The 12,130-nt window shown below is 43.4% G+C and overlaps 1 protein-coding gene across 1 annotated transcript; it reads left to right on the plus strand.

The window, feature by feature from the left end:
• The first annotated feature begins 3,249 nt into the window (after positions 1-3,249).
• Positions 3,250-11,148, plus strand: ovol1a (ovo-like zinc finger 1a). Its single transcript, XM_070929987.1, has 5 exons — positions 3,250-3,774; positions 9,379-9,599; positions 9,814-10,008; positions 10,139-10,283; positions 10,375-11,148. The coding sequence occupies exons 1-5, from the start codon at positions 3,675-3,677 to the stop codon at positions 10,713-10,715; spliced, it is 1,002 nt and encodes a 333-aa protein (XP_070786088.1). The 5' UTR covers positions 3,250-3,674; the 3' UTR covers positions 10,716-11,148.
• The last annotated feature ends 982 nt before the right edge of the window (positions 11,149-12,130 follow it).

The following is a 12,130-nucleotide window of genomic DNA, read 5'->3' on the forward strand; positions in this document are numbered from 1 at the left end:
GACATGACATGAACACAACGATCCACTCAGAGGTGTCCGGATAAAGAAAATAACAACTCTAATCTCATATATTTGCATAAACCTTTGTGTTCTTCTGATAGGGAAAGGTGGAGAGAGGGAGGCAGAGGAGGACCTAACAGTACTGTGGAAGAGACCAGAGGAGAGATGAGGCAGTCGATCAGGTTGAACCGGTGTAAAGTACACCTTGTCTCTCATGTCTCTGCATCTTTATCTCTTTTTTAACTGACTTAAATCTATGTGTGGGCTGATTATACGCAGGGAGGAAGCACACAACACTGACACGCTGATGTTTGAGGCTTTCCTCTCGCTTTGAGATCTTTCTAAGCTTCAAAATATACTCACAGTACCAATAGTAAGTATAAATATTAATGTGTTCATCACTTTAATGTTGCAGCTGGTAATGGCGGAGCTCATTTTAAGTACTTTCTACACTGCTAGTGTGTGAATTTCCCTCCCCATCTTGTCCTAGCCAATAATAATAAATAGCGTCAAAGATAATAGTGTCAGCGACATTTAGGAAGGACATCGCGAAAAGAGGGAGGAGGGTTGCTCATCTGCCCGAACTACTCCGACTGCCCAGGCGGCATACCGTTCATTCATTCATCCTGCACCACTCCTCTCAACAGACACCTCTTATTACTCTCGTCCTAACAGCTGACAAACGCTGCACAAGTGTGTCTATTTTTTGACGTTACATTTTGTTTACCTGCACATGCAAATTTGGGGGGGGGGTGGCACACAGGAGTTCGCTGAGGGACTCCCCGCCAGGAGGGAGTGGAAACAAATCTAAAGACTCAAGTAAACAGAAACTGAATGACTTTGAATATTAAACAAAGAGGAGGATTTAAATCAGCAATAAGAGCAACGAGAATCTCTGCTGGGGTCAGAGGCTGGATGATGCTAGAAACCAACAAAACATCAACATATTCCTGATCCACTTAATGATATTTGTACCAGGGTTCTACTATTTTTCTTATCACAATTTGGGGGTTTGAGTCCTTTGAGATGCAGCTATAATTGACTCTGTGTGTGTCTCACCTACTTTGACCTACTTTTGGCAGACAGATATGTGTTTGGGCAACTTGTCCTCATCGACGGCTAAAAAACACTGTTTCATCACCTTGATCATTTTAGGAATTGTTTATGATGATGTCTTTTGAAGCGATGCAAGTTTCAGAAGCTACAGAAAAGGATGCCTTACTTCTGTCACCAGCTGTAAAACAGTCAAATACAACTGATTGTTAACCATTCACCCTCCTAAACCCTGAATAAATCTATTGTTTCTTAGATTATGTAGGATAACACAGTGTGCATTTCTTCATCTGTGAGGGACTTTTTAGCAAACAAAATGAATAAAGTTTGGTTCATGCGCATAACATATAAAACATGAAATAGTTCTTATTTGGTAAAGTCAGAAAAAAAAGGAATAAAACAAACATTTGAAGGAAAAAAACAATGAGGAAGCAAAGTCAACAAAACTCAGTGGTTAAAAATGAAATCTGACTATACGTATATATAATATCTGACCGTACGACTGTGAAATGGGACGGGGAGGGGTCCTCCCATGAGAGGCTAACGTCCAAAATGACCACACAGTTAAACGTGTGTGTGTGTGTGTGTGTGTGTGTGTGTGTGGGGTTAATTACAAAGACAAGAGGAGTGGGGGGGGGGGGGGGGGGTAAACACACACAGCAGGGAGGGAAAGGTGGGGCAAATAATGATCTCTGAATGAGTCATTAACACACCTACAGGCGTATAATGGTCTTTTTATCTGTGATATTGTACTGAATTAACTACTTTGATACTTGCAGTATTTATATATATAAACCCACAGTACTCAGCAGAAAATGCCCGTTATGACGTCTTCAAGTTGCCATTAATCCAGCGTTGGTTTATGTTCTGTTGATCGACTAATCGATCAATCGGTTAATCATTTCAGTTGCGATCTACATGCAGTAGTTCACATGTATTCAGGCTGATTGGAGGGTTCTTGTGTGTAAAAGTAAAGTGACAAATCGTCTGTGTCACAGTCAAAAGTAAAGAGTTCAATTTACCACCTTGTTGGCTCATTTCATCACATTCCACACATGATGCTGATATTTCCTGCAGGATTTAAATGCAGCATTGAGAACTAGGGAGTTTTTACTCCAAATAAAGAGTGAAAAATACAAAAAGAGAAAAAGAATCAAAGCTATCTGTTCGATCTTGGCCTGATTTTACTCCATGACTGGAAAATTTTAATAGTCCTTTTTCACTATTGAGGAACGCAGAAGGCTGCGAGCTTTATTACAGTCTTTACCAGTGAATTTCTCCTAAAGGTTTCTGTCTACTCACCTTAATTAAAGAAGCTACTCGCCAACAATATTATGCAAATACAACAGAAACCCCTCTGATCCGCTGGCAGCATCCAGCGTGCAGACGAGCTTCAGTGCAAAAGCAAAAGAATGCAAAACAAATAGTAAAGAAAGACTCAAACTTCCCTGTTAATATACGTGAAAACACATCCATGAGGGATAATTCACAGCAGAAGAAATGATGCTCATGATGGAGCGTCCTGTCTGAACACAGTCTGCAGTGAGACTGGATTTCAGTCACATGTTGTTTTATTCATTTAAATGTTCGAGTTAATTCAAAGTGAACGGATCTGCAGGAAGGGCCTCATGCACAAGATGTCCCACCGAACATGTTTCAGGCTGAGATGTCAGTTTCATGTCTTCTCCCAAATGAAAATGTTCAAACAAAAGACAGGATGAGGAACTTCAGCTGCCTTCAACCGTCTGAGTTCATCATCCGTCAAAGAGCCACATGAGCGTCAGGTTTCTATTCACTGGATGGAGCTCAACATAATGCTCTTTTGACTGTTGTGTTCATGCCGTGTGTGTGTGTGTGTGTGTGTGTGTGTTTCAGTGTCTATGTTGTATAACTGCCCCCCCCCCACTCACTCACTCTTTATTCCCCAATTTTTCTTCTTCTTCTTGTCATTTCCACCGTTCCCCACACCTTAAAGCGGAATGGCGGAGAGGTGGAGGCAGGGAGGAGGAAGGAGGGGTAAACCGGTTCAGCAGGTATACACAGAGGCCTTGCCCAGGCTCTCCCCGAGCTTGTTGTCACCGTTATTTCTGACGCGCCTGCGCGCTGGCGTCTGTTTCCTGCTTTTCAAATGAGTACCTGTGCTGCTTTTGGACCCACCTCTGTCGAGTGTGTGTGTGTGTGTGTGTGTGATCAGGATACAATCTGCCGTGTGTTTCTTCTCAGCCCGCTCTCCCACCCACTCACACACACTACCGTTATTTCAGGACGCTGTTTGGTTATATTCGACTTTACCTGTCCGGGCGGCACACCTGAGCGGACTCACCTGTCCCGACGCCGAAAGACTTTCCACCCTTTTTTGCTCCGGAGCTGGAAAGAAAATCAGGTTGAGGGAAAAGTGTGTGTGTGTGTGTATGTGTGTGTGTGTGTGTGAGGGAAAAGGAGGTAAAAGCGGTTCGAAACAAGAAGAAAGGTGCACGGAGGACGGAGAACAGGGGACCGACACCTTCCATGTTTTTCCTCCAACTGTGGGGTTTCCTGCTTCTGTAACTTTGAGCTGACTTCAAGTCGTGAAAAGCGGCTTCTGCACAAACCTCCATAAAGGATTTGGGTATTACTTGAACATGCCGAGGGCCTTTCTGGTGAAAAAGGCGAATGTTTCGCCGGGAAAGCGGAACTGGAGTGAACTCCCCGATCATGAACGCGGGGACGTCTACATCCCAGGTGAGTCCGCGCTGCTGTAATGAGCCATATTTGCTGTTTTACAAAAAAAAGAAAAGCGACCATAACGAAGGCGGCGGCGGGTCCCGACGCGTCTTTGGGTGCGTTTACGCACGGATTTTTGGGATTTCATGCGGTTTTGGATCCACCAGGAATGTCAGTGTGACGGGTGGGGAGGGGGTCGGGTTGTGATTGTAACGGGGCGGCTGCAGTCCGGGGCCACCGAATAACGGGAAACACAGCGGGCCCTGAAGAGAGAGTGAAACATGCGGAGTGACGCTGCGTAATTCCGTCGTTTGGCATTTTTAACTCATTTAAATGTTTAGTTTGCGTCAAAAGAAAGTTTTAATCCTGACCTAAATATTTAGGCCCTAATTGTAAAACATACAAACGTGTTAAAGCTCACATGAAACACAACATGTCCGCGTGTTTGCACTTCTATTTTCATATCTGTCATTTATCAGCTCATTACAGTTGCGGCCTAACGAGATATCACAAGGGCCCTCTGCTTCTCACATATCGACCTTCAACCCCTGATTGCAGGTTCTTCCTTGTACAGCTTAGCACTGCGTTGACTTGTGTCGCCCAAATATAGGTCTGTTATACAGAATCCCGACCGGCCGTTCAGCTCTGGCTGATTGGTAAGAGACTGGGTTTCATTCTTACAGGGTTGTGATTTTGGAATCATCGGTTGAACCTTGATGGAGATGATTTCTGCAGATCTTCTGTACAGAACCAAGTTGTCCCCACATCCTTAAAGTAAAATAAACTATGAGACAAGACATGAAATGGATTCGACACTGGTGCTCTGTCCAATAGAAAATAACGTTTTCCAGACTCTGTGCCCAAACAAGAGCTGACATGTCTCAACTGTCATATGTGAGCTTGACGTCGCTGCGGTGTTTTAACCACCGACTTTACATTTAAAAGACAAGCTGAAGGAATCCACCTCTTTCCCAACAACTCTGTCTCTCTCGCCCCATGACAACAATCCCCATTGTTGCCATCGGCGGAGTTTTTATTGTAAGACCACGTCGGTATCAGATAACAAGTAACGGACTACACCCTAAACCTCTCTGTGGCTCTCCTTCTCTCTCCCCCCCTCCCCCCTTCTCTCCCCCTGTGTCTCCTTCCCTCCACATCTCATCACCGTTAACTTTTAATCATTGACTTTTACATCCTCTCTGGTGTTTGAAACCGGAGCAGCATCTCCAGGTGGGGTTTTTAAAGCGCGTAAAAAGACTTAAGAAACAACTAATCCAGTCAGATAATATAGAATAATCTGAACAGAAGCATGAAGGCATTTCTGGATTTATTTGAAGCTTTTGGAAGCTACATTTTACGCACAGACAAATGTACTTATTTAACTCAATGAGATTCTGAGAGCTGTTGGTTAACCTTTAGTCATCGTTTACCAACAACACTCAAAATGAGAATCCGCTGTAGAAAAGTCACATTTCTTTAATCAAAATATCCACTTTGCCATGAGAACCCATCGGTAGCATCAAAAACGGAGCGTCAGGCGCGTAATTACGCATCGTTAACACTCCTCACCAAACCCAACAACGGTCTCGGCTACAGTTTCTGGTATGTGCCGTTACTTGATGTACCTGCCTGACGTGTGTTCTTGTGTGTGGGTGATAGAAGGACACACACACACACACACACACAGGTATGGTAATTGCCCTCAGAAACAGGCCAGTTAAATGTCATCAGTTTCGACAGTTTTTTATATCTCTGTGTGTGTGTGTGTGTGTGTGTGTGTGTGTGTGTGTGTGTGTGAGAGGGAGAGTTTATTTTTATCTCCTAATCCACAAACATGTGCCTGGGCCTGTTTCTGATGGATCATCAGTCCCAAATCAGCCTCTATTTACTTTACTTTCATCGCTAATAAATACAATAAATACATTGAGTTTAATCAGATTGATATTAATGATATTAACAATAACAATATAACTGTTAAAAAAAGAGTCCAAGATTAAAGGTCCTCTTCTATCTTTAAAATCTAAAAGTTAAACAAAATTGTTTTTTTATATTTTAGTACAACTCGAGGATACGAGTATAAGAGATGTGATAATCTTTCAATTCATTAATATATTAATATTGTGATACCCACATCTGTATTCAAGTTCTGATCATCTGATAATTCAGAACATAAAAGCACAACATAAACAGACGTTCTAATAAGAAGGCCTTAAACGTAGATCCTGTAGGCCTGTTAGCTTAGCTTAGCATGAAGACTGGAAGCAGGGGGAGACAGCTAGCCTCACTCTGTACAAACATTTGTTTAATCTGTACAATAACAGAAGTTAGAAAAAAATTATTTTGTGGTTTTTAAGGGGGGGGGGGGGGGGGGTGTGCCAGACAATGCAGCAGAGACTCAAACTTGTCATTTTTACATTTACACAGATTTTGTACGGATTAAGCAAATGACACTCAACATGTTCATCAGTGAGCTTTAGCTTTAGAGGTGTTGCTAGGCAGATTTTTTTTTTTTTTTAACCTTTGGATGGGGCCAGGCTAGCTGTTTCCCCCTGCCTCCAGTCTTTGTGCTAAGCTAAGCTAAGCTAACCAGCTTCATATTTACCACACGAACATGAGAGCGGTATCGATCTCATCTAACTTTTGGCAAGAAAGCGAATAATAATAAACGTATTTCCCAAACGATTCCAGGACAAGCTAACGCCGGCCCGTAATATCAGCCGGCCGATTTATCAGTCAGCTGATTATGTTTGTGGGTTTGAGGGTTTCCTCTCTTGGTCTAACCTGAGGCTGCTGCAAGGTTAATGTTTATTGGATGGGAGGAAATGTAACGGACCCAACAGACTGCTGCTGCAGATAGAACGCCTTTAGCAAACACACACACACACACACACACTCACACCCTGTGTTTGAGAAAGTTATCTACCTATTGTTGACTCTTTCTTTCTCCCAGCTGAGCCACATTAAATGGATAGAAAGAAAATATTAAAGAAGTGAGAACAAAACAACCCCCCCCCCCCTCAACAGTTGGGGTATTTTGAACCCCCTCACCCCACCTCCCAAACACACACACACACACACAGACTTACCTAAGCACACACACACATTTCATTCATTGGTGAGGGGGAAGGAGGGGTGAACAAACAATACAAGATGAGATTAAATGTCCAGCCAGCAGCCGTCGCCACAGAAACTATCACCACACAGGAATCATTTAAAAACACGTGAGAAATATACTGAAATGATCTGCTCAACAGTTTGTAAATGAACCATTAAATAAGATCAGATTTCCCTGACAAAACATCCTTCATGTGCAATATATCGTTGCAGGACACGCGGCTATATTGACTTTGCAGCGACATTATGAGCCTGTGCTGATATATAGATTATTGATTATAATGAAAGGGCACAAGAGGCACAAGCTCTCTGCACAAACTGAAGGCTGCTCAGGTCAGTGGAGCTGTGCGACCTTTAACCTTTGCGTGGTTGACGGTTCAATCCTCGGGTCCTCTCGTCCACATCTTGAAGTGTCCTCAAGCGAGACACTAAACTCGAGTTGAAAGCTGAAAAAAGTTCATAAATCGAGTTGACGCTGTTCTTCACAGACCTGAGACCAAGTCGTCCCAACGCCTGCATGCCACTGTGTTTGTTTGTTGTTCATTGTACTGAGATTTTACGGGTCAAAACAGTCAAGACAAGTCTTCAGGGAGTCTCAAGTCCTCTTTTTATTAGTAAAGTCTAAGATAGATATTTAAATTCCAAATAAATGTCAAATATGTTGAGAAATCGTGATAATTAATTACTCATTTTAGTCGTTCATCAAGCAAATATGTCAAATGTTTGCAGCTTCTCACATGTGAGGATTTGCAACTTTACTCTGTTTGTATATATTTGGCTGTTGGACGGACAAAACGGGTATTGGAAGAAGTCACCGTGGATATGTTTCACTATTTTGATATTTTGTGAACTAGAAAATATATTGCTTCCCTAATAAAATCTGTACATTTGCATCATTAGCATGAGGAAGATTAAATACAGTGTTGAAATACTAAAAAGTAGCAGTAGTTCAGGAACATTATTAAAAAATGCAATAAGCCTTTACTTTTTTTGGTACCAAGAGCAAAATGTTGGCATTATCTTTATTCGTTTGTCAGGCAGTTCCTTGTTTAAATAGTAATTCTGAGCTGTATTTGATTCAGACAAACTACACACACACACATTAACAAGATCCGCTGTGAGTGAAATATGAAAGGAGGCAGCTGTTGAGGCCTTCACAGTATGAACGGAGCGTACCGTTAACTCCGCTGGTTTACAGATGGGTTGTTATGTCTCTTCATCTTTATGGCAGACTGCGGGGGCCACATTTGCATTCGCATTTGTGTTTTATCTGATTGAGGCCCTGCAGAGTCAACTGATTCGTTGTCTTCACCGGGCTGGACCACACCTGCCTGAAAACACACACAAAGACGTGCACACACACCTGTATGTTGGAGGCCCTACAGGTTTCAATAGGCCGTGCATCTCTCTCTCTCTCTCTGTATCCCTCTTTTGAGTGGTGTTTTGTCATACTGTGCACACACACACACACACACACACACACACACACACACACACACACACACAGAGGCATCCACCCCTGCGGAGGTGGATTGTTTGAGGAAGGTACAGAGCTGGTGCTGCAAGACTGTCTGGTCGGACGAGTCTAACTGCAATGGCAATTGTGTGTGTGTGTGTGTGTGTGTGTATGTGTGTGTGTGTGTGAGGCATGTGTGTGCGTGCAAAATAAGTCGCACTTAACAATAGGCCAAACATGTACACACCCACACCTGCACACACAAATACATACACCTATTTAACCCTGCGTGTTTGCTAATTGAGAGATTGTGCAAATATGAAGCGGTGCAGGCTGCTTATTGTGACATTTCTACCCCGGTTTTTCTTTCTCTTTCCATTTCCCTTGTTCTCTGACACGTCTCTCACCTCCTCCTCTGTCTATTTTATTACATGATTTACCAATGAGTATGGTGTGATCTGCTACTGTATAAACCAGCGAGCACCCGCACAGAAGCTCATTTAGGGACAGGAATGATTTAGTAATCAAAATGTTCTCTTTTAAAGCAGCGGTCTGGTGAGTTAGTGTTGCACTTCCATAAAGCTGGGGAGAGACATTAGAAAAGAACAGAAGAAGCTGCAGTAATGCGTTTATCTACAAAAACACTGGATCCTACATTTCCCATAATGCAACTCAGTGATGTATTTAGTTAGACCCTCCATTCCTGGTGCACGTCCTTTAACTCACTCGCACACACACTGTTTGTAGCTCAGGCTTTTTGTCAAAAACAGGTCTCCAAGCCAAAATGACCCTGACGAGGTTATTTTCTCAGACTCTGCAGAGCAGCAGGAAGCTGTTTTCAGAGAAAAATAAAAACCTAAAAACGAACTGTACACTACCTGCTAACAGCAGACAGACATAGTTAGCGACTAGCCGGTTAACACTTAGCTTAGCTGGCCAGAAACAAGACTCCAACTTGTTTCCGCTCCCCAAGTTGCCAAACAAAATGAATTATCGCAGGTTTACAAAGAGACTTAAAAGGTGACACCGACTCTTCCTCTCTCTCCCTCCAGTCTCCATCTTCCCTCCATCCGTCCTGATGATGGAAGCTGAAGCCAGCCCTGCCGAGACGACGCCGCTCTGCCTCACCAAGCAGTCTCTCTCCGACACGCTAACGCACGCCGAGCTGCCGTCCAGCACGATGCTGGGCCGACCGCACAGCCCGGCGGCAGAGAGGTCAGAGGTCAGAAGGAGGGCGCAGGGCGCCCCTACATACATCCGGTCCAAAATCAAGGTGAGGAAACAAGAAGTGACTCACACAGCGAAGCATAGTGGAGAGCGTTTTATGAACTTTTTCAGTATACTTTTTGTGGATTTTGTGGATACGAAACTAAATATTTAGACATCTTTCAAACTGAGAACATTTGCTGCTTGTTGTTGAAGAGAAGTTTGGATTGTTTATTTGACCAAAAATGAACATGAGCATCATTGTTCCCTCTCCACCACAGGTGACTACAGGCGAGCTGCCGCCCGTTCCCTCGCCTCTTGCCCTCTCTCCGCCATCCGTAACTCCATGCGCCACTGTGATGCCGGTTGCCTTGACGACAACCCCTGCCCCCCTGGAAGCGGTCTCCATGGTGACCAGATCAACAGGTCAGAGTCAGAGTTCGTCGACCGGGCCGACAGGAGCGTTTGTGTGCCAGGTACGTCAACGATAATGAAGCTTTGAAACTGAAATCCAGAATGTTTTCATTTTGATGTTTTACAGTAATGACACGTCTTATTGTGTGACATCATTTTTTTTAATTCTGATCTTGTTGTTGCTGCATCTAGATTTGCCAGAAGACCTTCCATCACCAGCGGATGTTAAACAGACACGTCAAGTGTCACAACGAGACCAAGAGACACCTGTGCAGCTTCTGCGGCAAAGGCTTCAACGACACCTTTGACCTCAAGAGACACGTACGCACACATACAGGTAGCTACACACTTTCATGTTCACACACACACACTTGCATAAATGTGAAGATAGCAAGAAAGCATATGACATTTTTCCATTTTTCATACAGGGGTCCGTCCTTACAAGTGCACCCTCTGCGACAAGGCCTTCACCCAGCGCTGCTCCCTGGAGTCCCACATGAAGAAGATCCACAGCGTCACCCAGAAGTACGCCTACAAGGAGCGACGCAACAAGCTGTACGTCTGCGAGGAGTGCGGCCACACGGCGGGAACTCAGGACGAGCTGCTGATCCACCTCCACTCGCTTCACCCCGACAGTCACCTGTTGAAGGGGAAGGCCGCGAGGAGAGCAGGCGGAGGAGGGAGAGAGGAAGGGTCGGTCGGGGGATCAACGCCAGGCTCTCCTCAAGGAGCTGATAGTGATGATACCACTGGATCAGGAGGGCAGTAGATGGGAGGGAAGCCTGGAGGATCATCAAAGACACAAACTCAGGGGAGATGGATGAAGGATGGATGGATGTGTTCACTGATGGACATAAAGTGATGCAAGAGAGGTGGATGACAAGTCAGATTACATCGCAGTGTCTGTATATGTGTGTGTGTGTGTGTGTGTGGATTTGGGTATCTGTATATAGACTACAACGTTAAATGAAATGATGCACCAACAAAGCCAAGTCTGACTTTAACTAATATATGTTGTTTTGTTTTTGTTTTTTTACATGGGATTGTGATGTGGATGAGCTCAATAACACGTGTGTCAAATACCAACATGTCTTTCTTCATTTGTGCTGCATGTAAAAATGACCTGTGGGCTTCTCTGTACAGCAAAAAAAGTTTTTCTATGAAAAAAGTACTTTTTGTTCATTAAAGGGAGTAATATATTACACGAGGATGAATTATTTTCTTCATTGTAAGCTACATTATAGATGCTGCGTGACCTATTGAAGTGCAATCCAAGAAAATCTAAAACAGTATCTTTGAATAGTGATATTGACATTTAAAATAGGCTATTTAATTGGCTACAAGTCTGAAAACTGTGGCTCTGACAACCTCACGATTTCACAAATAACCACAAACATGAAATTAGAGAAACGCCTGATTCCTGATATGATCGTTCTCTCGATGTCTGACGCTAACTGAGGTCAAAGACAGCGGAACGATTAATCCCTGTAGAAACAATCTTACTGATGTTAACTGGACAGTTGCGTTTACTTTCCAACCTCCTTCACCACTAATTCAGAGCCTGTGAGGGTCTCAGCTCAGGTGGAAATGTTTCTAATATGAAGCTACTGCTTAGTTGTTGGTTAGCTTAGCTTAGCACAAAGACTGGAAACAGAGGAAAACAGCTAGCAACAAAATATACCCACCACAAATTAACACATTTCATCTTGTATATTGAACCTGTACAAAAACAGTTGCAGTTTTACAAGATGGCTGTTAAGCACTAATCATGCTACCCCCCCCACCCCCCCCCACCCCAAGCTTCTGACTGTGTTCAAGAAAGAGAGAGGTTGTGGTTGGGAGGGTGAGGTTGGATTCTTGGTCTCTGTCAGGTCTTGTTGGAGGATTCCTGCAAACTCCCTTCAGCCTAAGGATACGTGGAGGCAGATTCACGTAACAACCAGGTAACGGTCTTGAAAGTTAACTGACACTGAGTCTTTCACGACGTCCGTATTTAAATAAAATCATGTCAGATAAATCAGAATAGTTTTTAAAGCTATATTTCAACACTTGAAGAATGTATTTACACATGTACATTACTGAAGTTTTACCGTTTGTTAATAGATTTTTAGTTGTCATTTATTTATCCATACTTTTTTTTGTCTTTAAGGCCATTTGGGTTTTTTGGGTTCACTAGCACAATCC

The sequence above is a fragment of the Enoplosus armatus genome, chromosome 23, assembly GCF_043641665.1.
Source record: "Enoplosus armatus isolate fEnoArm2 chromosome 23, fEnoArm2.hap1, whole genome shotgun sequence".
Classification (NCBI taxonomy): Eukaryota; Metazoa; Chordata; class Actinopteri; order Centrarchiformes; family Enoplosidae; genus Enoplosus; species Enoplosus armatus.

What these genes read in the sequence shown, in the direction of transcription:
- ovol1a (XM_070929987.1), top strand. Translation starts at nt 3,675, where the DNA reads ATGCCGAGGGCCTTTCTGGTGAAAAAGGCGAATGTTTCGCCGGGAAAG. An exon ending in CAGGAGCGTTTGTGTGCCAG is followed by an intron (nt 10,009 to 10,138) that starts GTACGTCAACGA and finishes TGCTGCATCTAG; the next exon opens with ATTTGCCAGAAGACCTTCCA. An exon ending in ACACGTACGCACACATACAG is followed by an intron (nt 10,284 to 10,374) that starts GTAGCTACACAC and finishes TTTTTCATACAG; the next exon opens with GGGTCCGTCCTTACAAGTGC.